The sequence below is a fragment of the Astatotilapia calliptera genome, chromosome 23 (genome assembly GCF_964374335.1).
Source record: "Astatotilapia calliptera chromosome 23, fAstCal68.1, whole genome shotgun sequence".
NCBI classification, from domain to species: Eukaryota; Metazoa; Chordata; class Actinopteri; order Cichliformes; family Cichlidae; genus Astatotilapia; species Astatotilapia calliptera.
Window position 1 is genome coordinate 34,661,552 of NC_137443.1, and position 16,105 is coordinate 34,677,656.

A 16,105-nucleotide genomic window follows, 5' to 3' on the forward strand; every position below is an offset into this window, starting at 1 on the left:
ACTAGAAGTCACAAACTCTCTAGATAAGGTTTGTACAGAGATTAGATGTGGGAGAAGTCTTCTTTTATAATAAATGAATACTTCCGATTTATTATTTTATATCTTTTATGTTATTTATTCCAAACAAAACCAATTGTGCGAAAAACTTTTTCGTTAGCGTTAGCTTTTTGGCCAGAACTAGCTAGCTAGCTAATTAGCCATTTCCTTGTACGTTAAACTTTAAACTGAAGCAAAAATAATTACCCAATGGATTTTTTAATTTGACATTTTTGTAGTAATATGTAAGCAAAGATAACCTGAATTGATGAAGTGATAAATGTGCAAGATTGAACTCAGAAATCAAGATTAAGGTTTAAAAAAAAAAAAAATTAGTTGTCAGAATGTTAACTTTTTCTATTTTTACATTTACCATTATTTTGTCTTGTTAATTTCCCCCCATAAACATGAAAGTCTTCTCTCTGAATTTTCTGTGACTAAAATCATAATGTATAACAAATTATTTTGTTATATATTATGATAAACATTTCTTGTGAAGGTTTCTTTTGAAATAAATTATTGCTTAATAATTATTTTATTTTAAAGTAAAAAAAAGGAGCACAGTTGTCTGGCAAATCACCTCCAAAAACGTCATCCCACCCACAGAGCTAATATCAGTGTGCTTATACTCAAGACAACACAATGGCACAGATTCCTATGAAAACACAGCTTCCAGTCAGGCTGAATTTTTCTTCTCTCGTTTTACATTCTGGATATTTAGAAAGAACATTTACTATCGGTACATTTCAAAGAGCCATCTAAGCAAACCCATGGAACATAGATCCAACTGAGAAGGATTACCAGAAAAAGGTATTTACAATCAAAATGCCACCCACAAGAAAATAAAAGTTACTTTTGCACATCGAAGTCGCTAGAGCTACTTTTTTTCTCCCCCCAAGCTGAAGAACATGGTAGAAAAGCATGACCCTAACAAAATAAAAGCTCATGGTACGTCTAACAGGTACTTCCAAGTTAAGGTTTAGTTTGACCCTGCCCTGTGCTTATAGTATCCAAACCTGAGTCACACCACTGAAATCCTTTTTGTTCATTTTCTGTGCCAAAACTACCAAACCTCTTCGGTTCCTCAAGGAAAGGATTTGAATTGTCATCGGTCTCAGATCTGGTAAAAACTGGTCTGAGATCAGAAACAACTTAACATCTGGCCTCAATAAAACCATACTTTCACAGCTCTAGACCAAGCACGCAAAAGAATATATGAAGCATTCATGACACGGTATGGTAGCTTGTGCTCAGACACACACACACACACACACACACACACACACACACACACACACACACACACACACACACACACAGCCTTACCACAGGCCTCATATGCTTTGTAGACCCTGATAGTGGAACATTTATGTATTTTATCCAAAGGAAAAACAACTCCTTGGTTTTCATTTCATTTTCACAGATACACATTCCTCAGTCGGGAGGTGGCATTCATCCCAGTTATTCCCAAGGTACAGTTTTCCCCTCCCGACCAATTTTAAACCATCAGAAGTCAATCCTGATAGAGAACAATGTAAAAAAGAATCACCAAATTATTTAAGAAAAATGCAAAAAGCTTAAAATCTGTAAACAAATGGTACATCACATATTTGCAATTCTGCACATCAAGACTTTATGGTTTATTCCTTCCTCCTAAGAGAAAAAAAAAGCCTAAAACATATATATAAAAACAAGCAACGCGTGAGAACAGTGATGTGGTATTTCTGTAAAGGTTATCTAAGGCCAGAACCTTCTTGCTTGTAACCTTGCATAGCTGTGGATGTGAAGCCATACAACAGTGACATAACACCTACTGGATTTAAATTCTCTTACAGTGTGGGCATGAATAAGGCTCTGGTTTTCTCGATGAGGGAAGAAACTTATCACTCAGAGCGCGCAGGCTCAGTCATAGGCCCAGTGTGGATGATTTTTGACTGCTGGGTGACACAACCGAGACTGATGTATGATACCTGGACTTTGATCATGAGGCTATTGCTGAGTCTGAACGCTCCTTATGAGTAGTTCCATATAAAGAGAGAGAATTGTATTATTTGGTTGCTTCTAACCTGATTTGGCTATAATAAACCTGATTTCTCATTGGCTGGAGCTCTGGGTGCAAAGAGCTGTGGATTGGATCAAAAAAATTAAATCAGCGGTTAATGCTGTGGGAAAAAAACAAGCGGGGCAGCTGCTCTTTGTTCAGAAACATATAAGCTGTGACTCTTGGCCATTTATACTTACTCTCAAATCCAGATCGCTCATGCGAGATTATTTGTTTTTCTGTGAAACGAGCAGGAGATGCCTGACTGTGCTCTCTAAATGGCACATGACGCTGTTTTCCTTTGATTTCTGCGTGTTGACGCTATTCTTCATGTACAGTGCATGTCCAGATCAGAGTGTACCAGAAAAGTAGCACCACCCTCCTATGACTCATATCTTAAAAAAAACCACACACACACAGAAAAAAAGAAAGAAAAAAAGAAACCACCTCCACTTCAGTCGAGCAGATAAGGCATTGTTGCTTTGATGTGTTTCACAGAGACGGAAAGTGTTGCTGTTTTTACATACGCCGTCAACATGAAGGAATTAGACTGTTTCATCGATTTGAATGTTTGATACACATATTTGGCTAATTCTTCACTGTAACCACAACTATACAAAAACCCATCTAGCTTTACTCAATAGCACCATATGAATATTGTTCCCAAATTATAAAGGGGTAAGGGAATACTGGACATTGGTGTGTGAGTGTGTTTGTGTGTGTTCAAGCGGTGAGGTAGGGATACATCCCATGTTATTACACTGCTTTTCATTGTGTGTCTCTCCCTGCTTCAGAGGAAAACCGTGTGTGTTTGTGTGTGTCTGTGTGTGTGTGTGTGTGTACACTAAGCACATCTCCCCCATGTTGGAGACTTGCATAGCTTCTGCAGGACAGGAAGAGCAGTTGTCCGTTTGGACGGAGCCTTTGGCACAGCCTTGGCTGATAACTGAAGGCAGTACTCAAGTTGCACCATAGAATTCAAAGAGACAATCTGCCCTTATTGCACCATAAGTACATGTGTGTTTTGTATTTGCACCATATGAAGTGGGATTAGCAGCCAGTTGACTCTGAAGCTCGAGAGTGTCGCACCATATGAACACTGATGCTGCTGCTTCTGTTACGCGTTCGCAACTAATGTTTCTACTCGCCGGATCGCAGCAAATGGACTGATTTGTCTGTTTTGTTAGTCGGCTAGCACCACAGAAAAATAATGTGAGCCCACCTATCGTTCACACTTAAAGGGACGCTGTATTTCTGCTTTTAGTCTCCTTATTTAAATTTAAAAAAATTCCACACTGGGGTAATTATTACAGTTTTATCTACTGATTAACTTTATCAGTCATTAATGGTGTTCTTAACATCCGCTAGTTCATCGGTGAACCACTTTGGTGGTAGGGTTGCCGTTAGGGTTGCATTTCACCAAACAGGTGAAAGCGCTAAATGGTAGATGTGACCCTAACCCTTAAACAAGCCTTAGGGTTAAAGCTGGCAATGTTTCCCAAGGTAAGGATCAGGACTATCATTATCGCTAAGTTTTGGTTTTTTGTTGCTCCAACTTTGTCATTTTTCTCTGAACTTTCATGCACAAAATTTGTAGGAACAGCCAAGGACAGAGGATATTGGGTCTTGACATTGCGTCTTGGTTGTTTGAGTACGATGCTGACTTTTTTGCTTTCCAGACACTAAGTGGTTCACAGCTAATAAGCAGCGGGGTTGATAGTTAACACCTGTAAGTCTGAAGCGATGGTTCTGAGCCAGAAGAAGGTGGATTGCCCACTTTGCTATGGGGACAGGCTGTTTTCTCAAATAGAGGAGTTAAAGTGTCTTGGGGTCTTGCTCATGAATGGGGGAAAATGGATTGGGAGGCTGACCAGAGATTGGTACAATGTTTGTAGTGATCCGTAACTATTTGGCCACAAACTGTGAATAGTGACTGAAGGAATAAAACGGTGGATACAACTACCAGAAAGAAGACTCAAAAGACTGTCTGGACTCATCCTTAGAGATAAGGTAAGGACTCAGAGTAGAGATGTTTCTTCTCAGCATATAAAGACACCAAGTGAGGTGTTTCAGGCATCTGACTAATATGCATCCTGGAAGTTTCTTAGGTGAGACTACTGAGGAGAGACCTTGGGTAGACCCAGGACAAACTAAAGATATTGTCTCTTGGCTGTTTTTGAGAATGCCTTGGTATCTTCAGAGTCAGTGGCCATGGAAAGGGAGCACTGGTCATATCCGACAAGCTTTTCTACAACCAAATTTTAATGTGATACCTTAAAATTGCAGGTTTTACCAATAATTCAAAAGATTCTCATACTTCTGGGTCACTGGTTGAAATCAATCACAGAATTATAATTTGAGGACTAATAAATTAATAAATTACGTATATTTGCAAGTCGCTCTCAGAAAGACTTTGACTTTTACCAAAATTACAAAATTTGTTGACGTACCCCAGTTTTAACTCTCTCTATACCCAGCCCTCATAGCAAAGGCGGTTGTAGAAAGCAGGAGAAAGTGGGCTCATGGAACGGGATCAGAGGAAACACCCCCCCCCCCCCCCCCCCCACAGCGTGAGATTTCAGGAGTTGCACCGTTCCCGTTGACATGCTGATGACTAATATCTCAGCTCATGTGTTTTCGCCTGCCAATGTAACAGCTTGGATTACAGGGGTAAACAAACCAAAAGAAATAAATAATGAGCCATACACCACAGCTCAGCTGTGGGTGGCTTTGGAGGAGTTGATATTGGACACGAAACAGGAGAAGACAAGTCACTGGGAGGGTTGTGATGTCTGAAGTCCAAAACTGTTTTATGTCATTTTCAGTGGCAGCACCCTGTTAGTGTGGGACCAACATGATTAAGCTATCACACAAAAAAAATGTAGTAGACCTCAATTAAAAACAATTACTCTTGAATCTACCTTTATTTTTATGATATAAAAAGACCTCCCACAACTGCTTGGAGCATAAAAGGAAATGATGGAGAACTTCCCCTAAGATGGCATTCAAATTTCACACTTTATTTCCCTCCCAGATGAGCAATATGGTTATGACCAACATCATCTAGGACTTTACTTTTTACTTTTCCAAATGTTCAGGAAGAAATTATTTTAGTGCTTTTGTAATATGCTTTAAGAAGCAACTGTTTTTCATTTTTCCACATTACAGCTAACATGTTGCTAACTGCCCTCAACATACTTTTTTCAAGTCTATCTTAAGGATATAGTTGGGCTTGCTTTGTTCTATGCTCAATTGGCCTTTGAGTTACATGAGGAAAGTTGTACTAGTTCTTTATCTCTCCATTAAATATGAGTTCCTGCAAGCAGACTGCCTAGGTTAGCATAACAACCAAAAACAGGTAGAAACCTTTAGCTTTCAAGATCTCGAGTCAGATTTTGTGGCAGGACTTGCTGAGTTGTTGACATCGTGTAGGCAGAAACGAGCATAGAAAAGTAACTATTTTGTTGATAGAAATAACATTTGCTACAAATTCATATACATGCTTTTCTTTATTTAGATAAGTATGAATTTATAACATAGCATCTACTATTGCGCTACACAAAGTAACCCAGATTAGCTGGAAAACTTACTCCCCTGATTACCCTGATAGGTCAGGTATGAACTAACACATTTCTTTTAAAAGCCCTGATCAATAAGAATTATAATTTTTATAGTATGAATTTGTTTCCATATTTTGAATCACAAGCACATGAACTCCAAAATTCGAAGAGTTACTCTTTTACTGTCTTAGGAGCAAGTAAATGTGCAATTATTCTTAATGGTAGATGGTTTGGCTACTTTCTGAACTCACAAAAAACTATTTTTTACATTTATCTTTTTGTATAATTTAAATAAGACAAGATGCTAGCTACTAGATACTTTAGGAGAAGAAATCCAGGCTAGCTGTTTTTACCTGTTTTCAGTTTTTTTAAGCTAAGCTAAGCTAGTCAACTCTCTAGTGCTAATATTTTACTTGTTGCCTTTGACAAGACAAGTAAATCTACTAAACTAAAACTGTCCTTCTGAGAGACTTTAGCTAAAATTTTAGATTCTTTAAAATTGAGGCTGCAAATGTAAAAATTGTTGTTTGAGTGTGCCTTGGATGCCATTACTGCCACTTTGTCTCCATCTTTTCCATCATGCTCGGCCACTCTCCCCGTTAACCTTGTCAGTGATGTCGAGAAACTGATGTGTCCAACAACAACATAACAACAGATTAAAAAACATCCTCTCTGTACATAGAAAATATATACACTATCTTTTGACCAGACTAATAACGACATGTTACAACTCATTTTATTAAAAGTGACCGTCATTGTGTCACATCCTTTTATTCTTCTTAAACCTGTGAACGCGTGCAACATAAATGGCTTGCGGTGGTCAAGGACTCCATCGTAAAACTACGCTTATTTTTCATATTTTTACTTTTTTTTTCTTTGCAGCGGAGCGCGCACATGTGAAATTAAGGAAATGAGACCAAGTGAGGGACGATTAAAGTTAAATAGAGTGACAAAAGGTTTAAGAGAGGAGGAGACGGACTCGCGCCGAAGCAGCTTGTTGAGTCATGGCCATGGGACTCACAGGTCGCAGGTGCCCGCAAGGAATGTAAGTGTGATCGCGTGTGTGCGCACACATATAAGTGTGACAGATTGCTTCTGTGTGTGTATGTGCTTATATCAAGTGTGACTTTCTGTGCATGAACGTGTTTCTAAATCTTCTCTAAATCTGAACATCCACATATACATACATGTTTTTTTATGGTGCACATGTGCTTTTGTGTACTTGTCTGTATATGTGTGTGTGTGTGCTGATTTGTGTGTTTGTCAGAGTGAGGACTCATACTGCAACAGTTCATACAGGAGGGGTCCATCACGATAGCGGATGCCCACAGCGGCTGGCGTTATGTACTGCAGGATGTTTATAGTCCTCCGCAGGCGCCTGTCTACATAGTGGGCATCCCATGCTGGGTAACGCTTCCTGGGCATGTCGATCTTTATAAGCGGGCCCTCGGGCTTGGAAGTGGGGGGCGCAGACCTCACCTGGAAGACGGGAAGACACGTCTCGGCCACATCCTCTTCCGTCTGTGACTTGGCCATGTGGGCTGGTGTGGGAGGGGCTGTGGGTGGGGCTGACGGGGGGAGAGGGAGACCCCAGAGCAGTTGGGCACAGCAGGATGAGGCGGGACTTGGCTGGAGGTGGGCAGTGGCAGGATGGAGGAAACCGTAGTACAGCAGCATGACCAGGACGCCCCCTGCGAATGTCAGGTAGACGCTGCACAGTGCCAGGACGGCATAGGAGTCGGTCAGCACTGGATCTCTGTAGGCATACCTACAGGATGACAGGTGACAGTACAGGGGTTAAATTAATCGGTGTACATCTACACGTGTTTATAGCATTAAACCATCTTTCCCACTGGTCCCCCAAATCTGATTATAATTGTTTTATCTACTGATGGGTAGCCCAGTGTGTATTTTAAAACATGGTTTATTAGTGGAGTTGTACTTAATATTAATAATCTAAATCGGCAAAATAATTTCTAATCATCGTTTTAAAATAAATGTAGAGTCGTACACTCAGTAACCCTTCTTTTAGACAAGCCCCTGCATGCTGCAGGTGGCACTGCTAGAGGGACAGGAGGAGGGCACCAAACTTTAAAGCGATCTGTCAAATTTAACCAAGCAGTTTGTTTGCATACACGCAGCTTTTTGCTTTAGCATATTAAAACGACTGCACAAACATGTAAAGCATGCTGGTGGTGGATGAGAGCACATGAAAAGATGGATGAATTTCAATAAAGCCATGACTGTGATAACTCTGGCTGCCAGAAACACTGTCATCAACTGGCAAAACAATTTTTCGGTGTACTACTTACTGGCCCTGGGCCATGTGGCCATTAGTTATATTGCAAGTAGTATGGCAGTAAACTCATCACGAAAGCATTTACTAGCCTTTTATTACATGAATATTGTGATATAGGCTTACCTTGCTAGTGTTGTAAATGGGCTAAGCCTTGGTAAGCACTTATGGTATACTTTAAATGTGTCTGTTTACTTGTTCATTTCAGAATAAATTTGAAGTCTGAGCAGGATACAATACAGATTAAATACTCAGCAGAACAAGAACAAGTAACCTTCAAAATAAAACAGGAAGTAAAGAATGAAAGGAAAGCCTGAGAGAACACAGGCAGCATAGAAAAGATAAAAAAAACTCCAAAATTACAAAGGAAGGAGAAGAAAACATTTATAAGAGAATTAGAAAGAGATCATTATACAGATCATTGCCATTTAGCTTTGTGAAGCTGGATGAACCTGCGTGCCTTTACGGTAGCTCCTTGTGAAGTAAGAGGTACGCCTACCTTTTATAGTTTTTGGATATTCTTGCATACATTCTGTGATATTTATGTGAAAAAACATATTTTACGATTTTACGCTTGTTGCATCAGGGATATCAAAGAATGCAAACGGCGCTAAACTCACCACAGCCCGGTCAGGATGCTGTTCTCGGCCAGCACCACGGTGTAGTACGCCACCATCCTGTATCGCGTCCGACCCTCTTTCACGTTGAACCAGCAGAAGATGTAGACAATGCCGACCACCATGTTGAAGAGCACCTCCTCCCACTTGGACATGCAGAAATCAGTGCCTCCGTGCACCACCCAGAAGGCCATGGCGCACCAGTGGAGCACCACGAAGATGCCGAAGTAGATGTGGAAGAGGGAGGCAAAGAGGGCGAGCGAGAGGACGCGGGAGAAGATGGTGAAGAGGCGCCAGAAGAGGTGCAGCAGCGCCCCGCGGTAACTCATGCTGCGCTGGTCGTCACGAGAGTCTCGGAGCAGTTTGTGGTAGGAGGCCAGAACCCAGGCGAGAGACAGGAGGGAGGCTAAGGAGGAAATGCCTGCAGGGAGACACAGAGGTGGATGATTTCCATGCTTCTCCTGTTTTGTATAAACACGACATTATAATGACTCACTAGGGAGGGAGAGGGGGGAAGGTTGTTTTGTGTAATGGTGTGAGCATACAATAAGTAAGAGGTAGTGCGTGTCACGACCGAGACATTTGGTAATGACGAGTCTCAAATACAAAGTTATTTTTAATGTCCCAGCTGCCGTGTGTATCCGCCCCCTTGTGTACTCGTCACATCTTTCCATTAAGGTAAACTGTGTCCCAAAACTCCAGAGTGAGCGCGATGAATAACACCAGTGGGTGGCCGCCCAAGATGATGCATGCAACACGGAAGAGGAGGATGATGGAGTCTGACTCGCACATCGCTTTCTATCTTTGACAACCTGAACAACAGTAAAAACCTGCGAAATCCAGCAGCCATCTGCAGCTACACATAATCAAGCACAATAGGTGCAAATTGATAATTAGCACTTGAGCAGCTGCTCATTTGCATGCTGTTTGCCGGCTACGCGAAAACATGCTATTACGCCGGTACAGTGCAGTCTGTAAATCCATCCAACCACCTACACTGTAGCGTCTCAGCTCGGTTCTCCTGGATCATGATGCAGAGCTGCAGGACCAACTGAGGCGCCGACTCCAGAAACGTTTCCAGCAAACGCAACATGTTGACGTCAGCGTACTCGAACATCATGGCCCAGTACCAGCGCCGCTGGTGCTCCTTCTGCCGACGCGACATGACGCCTAGGTACAGCGTCCTGATGTACCTGTAGGGGTTCAGAGGGGCAAACACGCATATGTCAGGCTTTTCTACACACATTCAATCAGGGAAGTCAAACTCATTTCACGTCGTGGGCCATGTACGGCCTGCTTTGATCTTAAGTGTGCCAGACTCACTTAAGATCAAAGTGTAAAGCAGTTTATCTGCACATTAAATCTCTGCGATATCACAATGTAATAAAGAAGAAGTGCAAATTCAACAGTACATGTTAGTTTTTCTACATGATAAAGAAATTACTCTTTGGGCTTAAAATGTAAGAAATAAATGTGTAAAAATAACAGTAAAAGTTCTGGATTGTCCTGTACGTTTGAAGCAGAATGTTTTTGTTAAATCACAGAAAATATCTTTTTTAATTAATTAATTATATTTTACTGAGGACAAACTGAAAAAAACTTAAATTTCTATAGTAGATCATGAAAAAATCTATTACTTCATTACTTTGATGTAGTATGGATGGTGAACAAGATGTCAACTTTATTAAAATATAGATAAATTCAAAATTTACGCCCTCCTTCAGACTCCACCAAAGATGTCCACTGGGTCGGGTTGGAGCCTGTGCTGGGCCACTTCTGGCCCTCAGGCCTTATTTTTAACACACCTCCTTTAGATGCAAAAAATATAAATAAAAAAATCTGCATGCTGTCACTGATAGCAGATCTCCCTAATATGGTCATCTAAGGCACACGAGCAGCTTCCCGCCTGCTGGAGGGCCGGCCAATTAGAAAAAGCTGGTTTAAAGGGAGCCAAAAGAGCTGGTCTCAGACGGCAGTCAAACTCGTGGACTTCATCAAGGTCCCGTATCAGACAGATATGGATTATTTTGAACTCTACCAGAGTCCAGGAATAAGAATAAGGAGCTGGAAATGAGCCTAATAGGTCACATCTTCCCTTGCGTTCTTTCGCCTAATCGGGCAACTAAATCAAAACCAACACTCTGACTTATTCCTGTTTCACCTGATTGGTGGCTGTGAATATTTCTAGCCTTCATTACTTCATTACACTGAATTTAACCTTTCTATAAACAGCCTTGAAGAGATGCTGATCTATACGTGCTGGATGTGGGAAACTACAGCACATGTGGGCGGGATGTAGGCAGTGATCTCAATTAAACTGCCTCACTGCCACACTGAGCGTGTGTGTGTGTGTGAGAGGAGTATGCACACAAATGTAAACGTGCTGTAAAAATAAAATCCTTCAGCTTCCCCGTGCATGGCTGCAGTCCATGCATGGGTGTCCTCCATGCAGACGTGCACTTCTACATTATGTACAGTACGCCTATTAGAGCTGGAGGTTAATTCACGCCCCATAAATAATGCAGCGTCCCTGGAAGAAAATGCCCACATGTGCATCGATTTACAGCACGCCGGCCCTCCCAAACGAACCATTTCGAGATGTTTTGGTTTTAAAATAAGGCCAGAAGGATGTGTGTCCTTGACTCAAGAGCAGTGAAGGATAAATAATCAGTATCATTTGTTTGGCTTCTGTAAACAGGAGCTCTGGTCTGCAGTGTTGAGTGTAGCAGACAAGCTCCTTAATGGCCTGACATGGAAGGAGGTGGTCTCAAACCAAGTACAGCTGATCTTCCATCCAGCCCACCCTGCCCCCACCACTCTCACGTCTCCTTCTTCTCCCCTCCCCCTTCTTTTTCACTCCACTTGTGCATGTCCTCACCCCCCATCTCTCCCTCTCCACGGCCTCTCCATCTCTCAATTTCCCCAGCTATAACCACCCTTTCTCGCCCTCTTCTCCCCCACCCTCTCTCTATGCTCCTTCCCATCCAGCCCTTCCTCCAGGTGGGAGAGTCCATTCTGAGGGCCAAGGGGGGACAAATACTGGTAAGTGTGTATGGGTGTGAGAGGGGTTGATTTAACCCTACAACCAAAGCACAGAAGCTGTGTAGCACATCAGCATAGTAGGACGTAAACACACACACACACTACTCTACTCTCCCTGCTGCCCACCCAGGGGCAAGTGGACACCATTAAGAAGTCTTCTCAGAGAGAAGAGAGAGGAGGGAGGGAAGAGAGCAAACGTTGTCCTTACATAGACTGGGAAGCTGGAAAGGAAAAAAAAAACACCAGCGCACTCGTGTTACTTCTATAACTACAGTGTGTGTGTTTGTGTGTGTAGACCAAGCTGCATGCTTATATGAGGCAAGAAGCCCACAATGAAAAGAAGTGTGTGTATTTCAGTTTTTCCCCCAACAGTGCTTTTAGCACAATTAACACCTAACATTGTCCAACTGTGGGAATATATGTGTGTGTCTGTGTGTGTGAGAGAGAGAGATAAATAGAGAGAGGGAGAGAGAGAGAGAGTAAGAGATGTGCTGCCAAAAGCGCAGATGCTTTTCCTCTTTGTACTCTCCATGCATGCTGACACTCATGGGAAGAGCCTTGACACCGTTTTTCCACTGTTCACACACACGTGCTGACATGTGTCAGCGCACACACAGATACACGCAAAGGCATGCTGACATTTCAGAAGGGAAGAGCCTTGACCAAAAACTGGAAATGCTGGGAATCTGTTCAGCACCATGGAGAGCGCTTCGGTCAGCCCTTAAAACACACAAGGATGTGGCTCACTTTGTTTCTTTACACTGTGTGAAGGCTTAACTGTAGCTACTCTGCAACTGCAGATGCTTTACTCAGGTTCTGTTCTGGCTCTGAATTCTACTCTTTCTTACTGCAGGGCGGTCAGCGAGTTGCTGAATTAGCTTTTCATAGGATGAGTCAGAAATGAAAAGTTTCAACAGATCAGAGTTTGTGTGTGAAATCAGGCTCTCTGTTCTCCTGACTGTCTCTCTTAATATCTTCCTGTCATTCCCAGAAAGCAACTGAAGCACAGAGGGAGTCGCAGAGAGCCTTTCCATGTCTTCCTCTCGCTTTTCTCTCCTGCCTGTCACTGTGAAGCGAGCTGTCTTTTCTAGTAGCCACATCAAGTGGACACCCTGCTCTGCTCATTAGGAGCATTAAGTTTTTGTGAGCCTGTTAGAGAGAGAGAGCGAGAGAAGGATCAGGTGTGTTTGTGTTGCCCCCCTCCCCCTCTTACCTCCACACTTGTCCCAGCTGGAGGATGTGTATGGTGGCCTGCCACAGCCAGATAGTGGCCAGCTGCAGGCGGTCCCTTCCAGGATACAGGCACCCCAGAACCACCGTGCCCCGCTTGGTCAGCCCCTCGACCTCCCCGAGCCCCCCGCCGGTGTAGTCCTGCACGAACCATCGGAAACTCAGAATCTGGACCAGTACCGAGGGCACCAGTACGAAGAAAAGAGTGAGGCCGAACCAGAGGTAGTCCTGCCTCTGGTAGTAGTCCATCGCCAGGCACAGGTCCGTGCCGACGTCCCAGAAGAAGACAAGGAGGGCAAGGATGATCCAGAGGCAGTCCAGCCACAGCTGCTCCCGGGGCGGGCAGTGAGTCTCCCGGATGCCGACCCCTCCGGCAGGCGGACTCCCGCCGAGCAGAGAGCCGAGGCAAGCTGAGCGGCAGCCCCAGTAGCAAGCGGAAGAGCGGCAGCACTGACAGATGTGGATCGCCGCGGAGTCCAGAGGCTCCTCGGCGTCAACATCATAGAGCTGGGCGAAACCCCCGCCGCCGCCGCACCCGACCCCGGCTTTGCCGCCGTCGGACTGTGCGGCCATGTTCGCCTTCCCGCTCCTGCCCTCCTGCGAGATGCACGACAAACGCACCGTTTTGCTTTCTTGTGGGGCGCGGACACCACGTCACTTCCCAGATACCTGCTGTCCCCTACCCTCTCGCTCCGCGGCGACTGCTGTGACTCTTTCCCGCCCTGGGCGCGAGGAGCCATCAGAGCCGGCGGCCGCGCGACGGCGGCTCCTCTTCTTTCTCTACCGGCCGACACACACCCGCCGGGGGCTCGCGGTCAGCAGCAGCAGCAGCGGAATCTGTTACCGTTCTAGTCCGGCAGCCCCGCATCCTCCCCGTCCTGCGCGCGCGGTCATCTAGGGCAATGAGAGGCTATGACGTAATGCATCTCCCGCTGTTCTTAAGATGTGTGAGTGACTGTGTGTGTGTGTGTGTGTGTGTGTGTGTGGGCGCTAAACGGACAGCAGGCTATTCTCTTTAACTGCGGCTCTGCTAATGTAAACCTTCCTGTTCAGTCAACTGGAGGCCCTCCTGCTCCTCCTGCCCCCAGCACTCAGGCTGCAGATGCCCGGCGTCCGCTGCCACCCATGTCCGCTCCGTTCCTTTCCGCAGCTCCAGCCCTCTGCAGCTCCTGCTTCCCCTCTCCTCACTTCTCTTACGCTTTCACTCCGCCCTCTACCGGATAACAACTTCAAACCCCCCGATCCACATCCGCACACACGCTCGAGCGAGCGCGCGCACACGGACTATGGTCGTGCACTGTATGGGAACATATGGACTGTTTTTCCAAGTAGTTTTTCATTGGAAAGAAAAAATTCCCAACACCTGACGCTCAATCAATCAATACCCCCCCTCCCCCCAACACACACAGCTCTCCATGACTCCCTCACACTCTCCACGAATCTCTCCATCATCTCCTCCAGTGGGCCGAGCGCCCAGTGGCTGTGCCAGCCTAATCAGCCCTAACATATGTGCGTTTGAGAGATCCCTGCTAGGCAACCATGGTGCCAGAGAGGGAAGGATTTAGGAACACGAGGAAATGGATGGACACTGTATATGTATGCGCGGAGACGGAGGGGGGTAGAAATGAGAGCATGGATGAAAGGAGGTGTGCAGAGAGAGAGAGAGAGAGACAAAGATAGAAAAGAAGGTTTAGCTGAAGCAGTTTGAGAGGATGAAAAGGCTGACGGGATGAATGCAAGAGAGAGAGGATGAGTGTGGAAGATTAAGGAATTGTTGTTGACGGGATGAAGAGGTTGTGTCAGAGGTAGAAGAGGGGGAAAAGGCCAGAAAATGTATGGTGAAACGGAGTGGAACAAAACAACGAAATGACATTAAAAATGAGCACATTCAGGAGATTTAAATGGAAAGAAGTTAGGATGGGGAAGTAGATACAGATGATGAAGGTCAGGAGAAGGGAAAATGGGAGGAGAGAATTTTTTTTAAAAGGAAGAAGGGAACAGTTGATTTAGGAATTCTCAGTGGGATGGAGAACATGTGTGTTTTTTTCCAATCATACTCCATTATTATTATTAAAAAAAGCTCACACAATCTCTCTCTCTCACACACACACACACACACACACACACACACACACACACACACACACACACACACACACACACACACACACACACACACACACACACAGACGTAAGCAAGCGTGCACTGCATCTCTTCATCACACTCGCACGCCTTTTCCGCGTCCCCAGAAGCACGTTTCTGTGCGAGCTCATGCACTCTCTTTCTCTCTCTCTGTCCACTGGAGATTAGCCGCTCTGTTGTCATGACAACCGTGGCTGGCTGAAGGACAGGGAGATGGTTGTAAAGCCATTTGCATGTGAGCAATAGGAGTGAGTGAGTGACAGCAACACTCGAGGTATTTAGTCATACAGGTCGTAACACCTGGACTCGAGGGTAATTCCACCCAGTCTTTTGGAAAAGGGCAGAGAATCAGCTGAGGTCGCAGCTGCAGCCTCCTATACAATATTTATCCCAATGAGTTTGCAAAGATGCCAGAAGACTTGAGATCAAACGCGTGCCGATGATTTGCTCGAGACAAAGGAGAGGAAGCGGTAGTTACATCAGCAGTGAACTTCTGAAGATCAAAACAGTGGCCTTGTTCTGAGCTGATGGGAATCATGAGGACACAAATAGGAAGTTTAATGTGGCTGTGACTGTGGAGGGAGCTAGATGAGATATAGATGTAATTAGACAATTCAGCTCATTCCATTCAGCGTACAGGACAGTGATTTGTGCAGCTTAGAGGAAAAGCTGAGTCGGAAAATGAAGTTGATTACAAATCTAACAGCAAGAGACGTGCGCTTGTTTGCAGTGGGGAGCACAGAGTTTCCACCGGTCTGTGCTTACAGTGCACAGACCGGTGGGAAAAAAATGCATCCAAAGTGGGTTGTCATTTGGCTCTAGATAGAGATCACCCTGCTGAAGATGTAAGCACAGTAGGGAGGATTACCGGGGAGGATGCTAACAACTTTCAGCCTCTAAATAGAATCCTACAGTGGTGGTAAACTGTGTTCAGATCCAGTGGCAATCCTGCTCTGTAGCTATGCATATCGACTCAATTTACATAAATGTTCTGCATTCAAGATATCACTTTACCTCTTAACATCTACAGAGTTATTTTCAGGTTTACATCCCATTACATGTTTGACTTATGGCATATCCAAGTGGAAATATTATAAAAGAAGAACCATAAGATGAAATTGATTTGAAAGACAGCATCTT

General features: G+C 44.2%; 1 protein-coding gene across 1 annotated transcript in view; it reads right to left on the minus strand.

Annotated features, from left to right (window-relative positions):
* xkr6a (XK, Kell blood group complex subunit-related family, member 6a) overlaps window positions 1–13,980 on the minus strand; it is a 14,890-nt gene extending 910 nt beyond the window's left edge. The window contains exons 1-4 of the mRNA XM_026158725.2: window positions 12,806–13,980; window positions 9,547–9,743; window positions 8,554–8,971; window positions 1–7,405 (exon numbers count right to left, since the gene is read on the minus strand). The exon at window positions 1–7,405 is cut by the window's left edge and continues 910 nt beyond it. Coding sequence (XP_026014510.1) covers window positions 6,901–7,405; window positions 8,554–8,971; window positions 9,547–9,743; window positions 12,806–13,395 — 1,710 coding nt within the window. The 5' untranslated portion in view covers window positions 13,396–13,980 and the 3' untranslated portion in view covers window positions 1–6,900. The remainder of the gene's footprint in view (window positions 7,406–8,553; window positions 8,972–9,546; window positions 9,744–12,805) is intronic.
* Window positions 13,981–16,105: the final 2,125 nt, after the last annotated feature.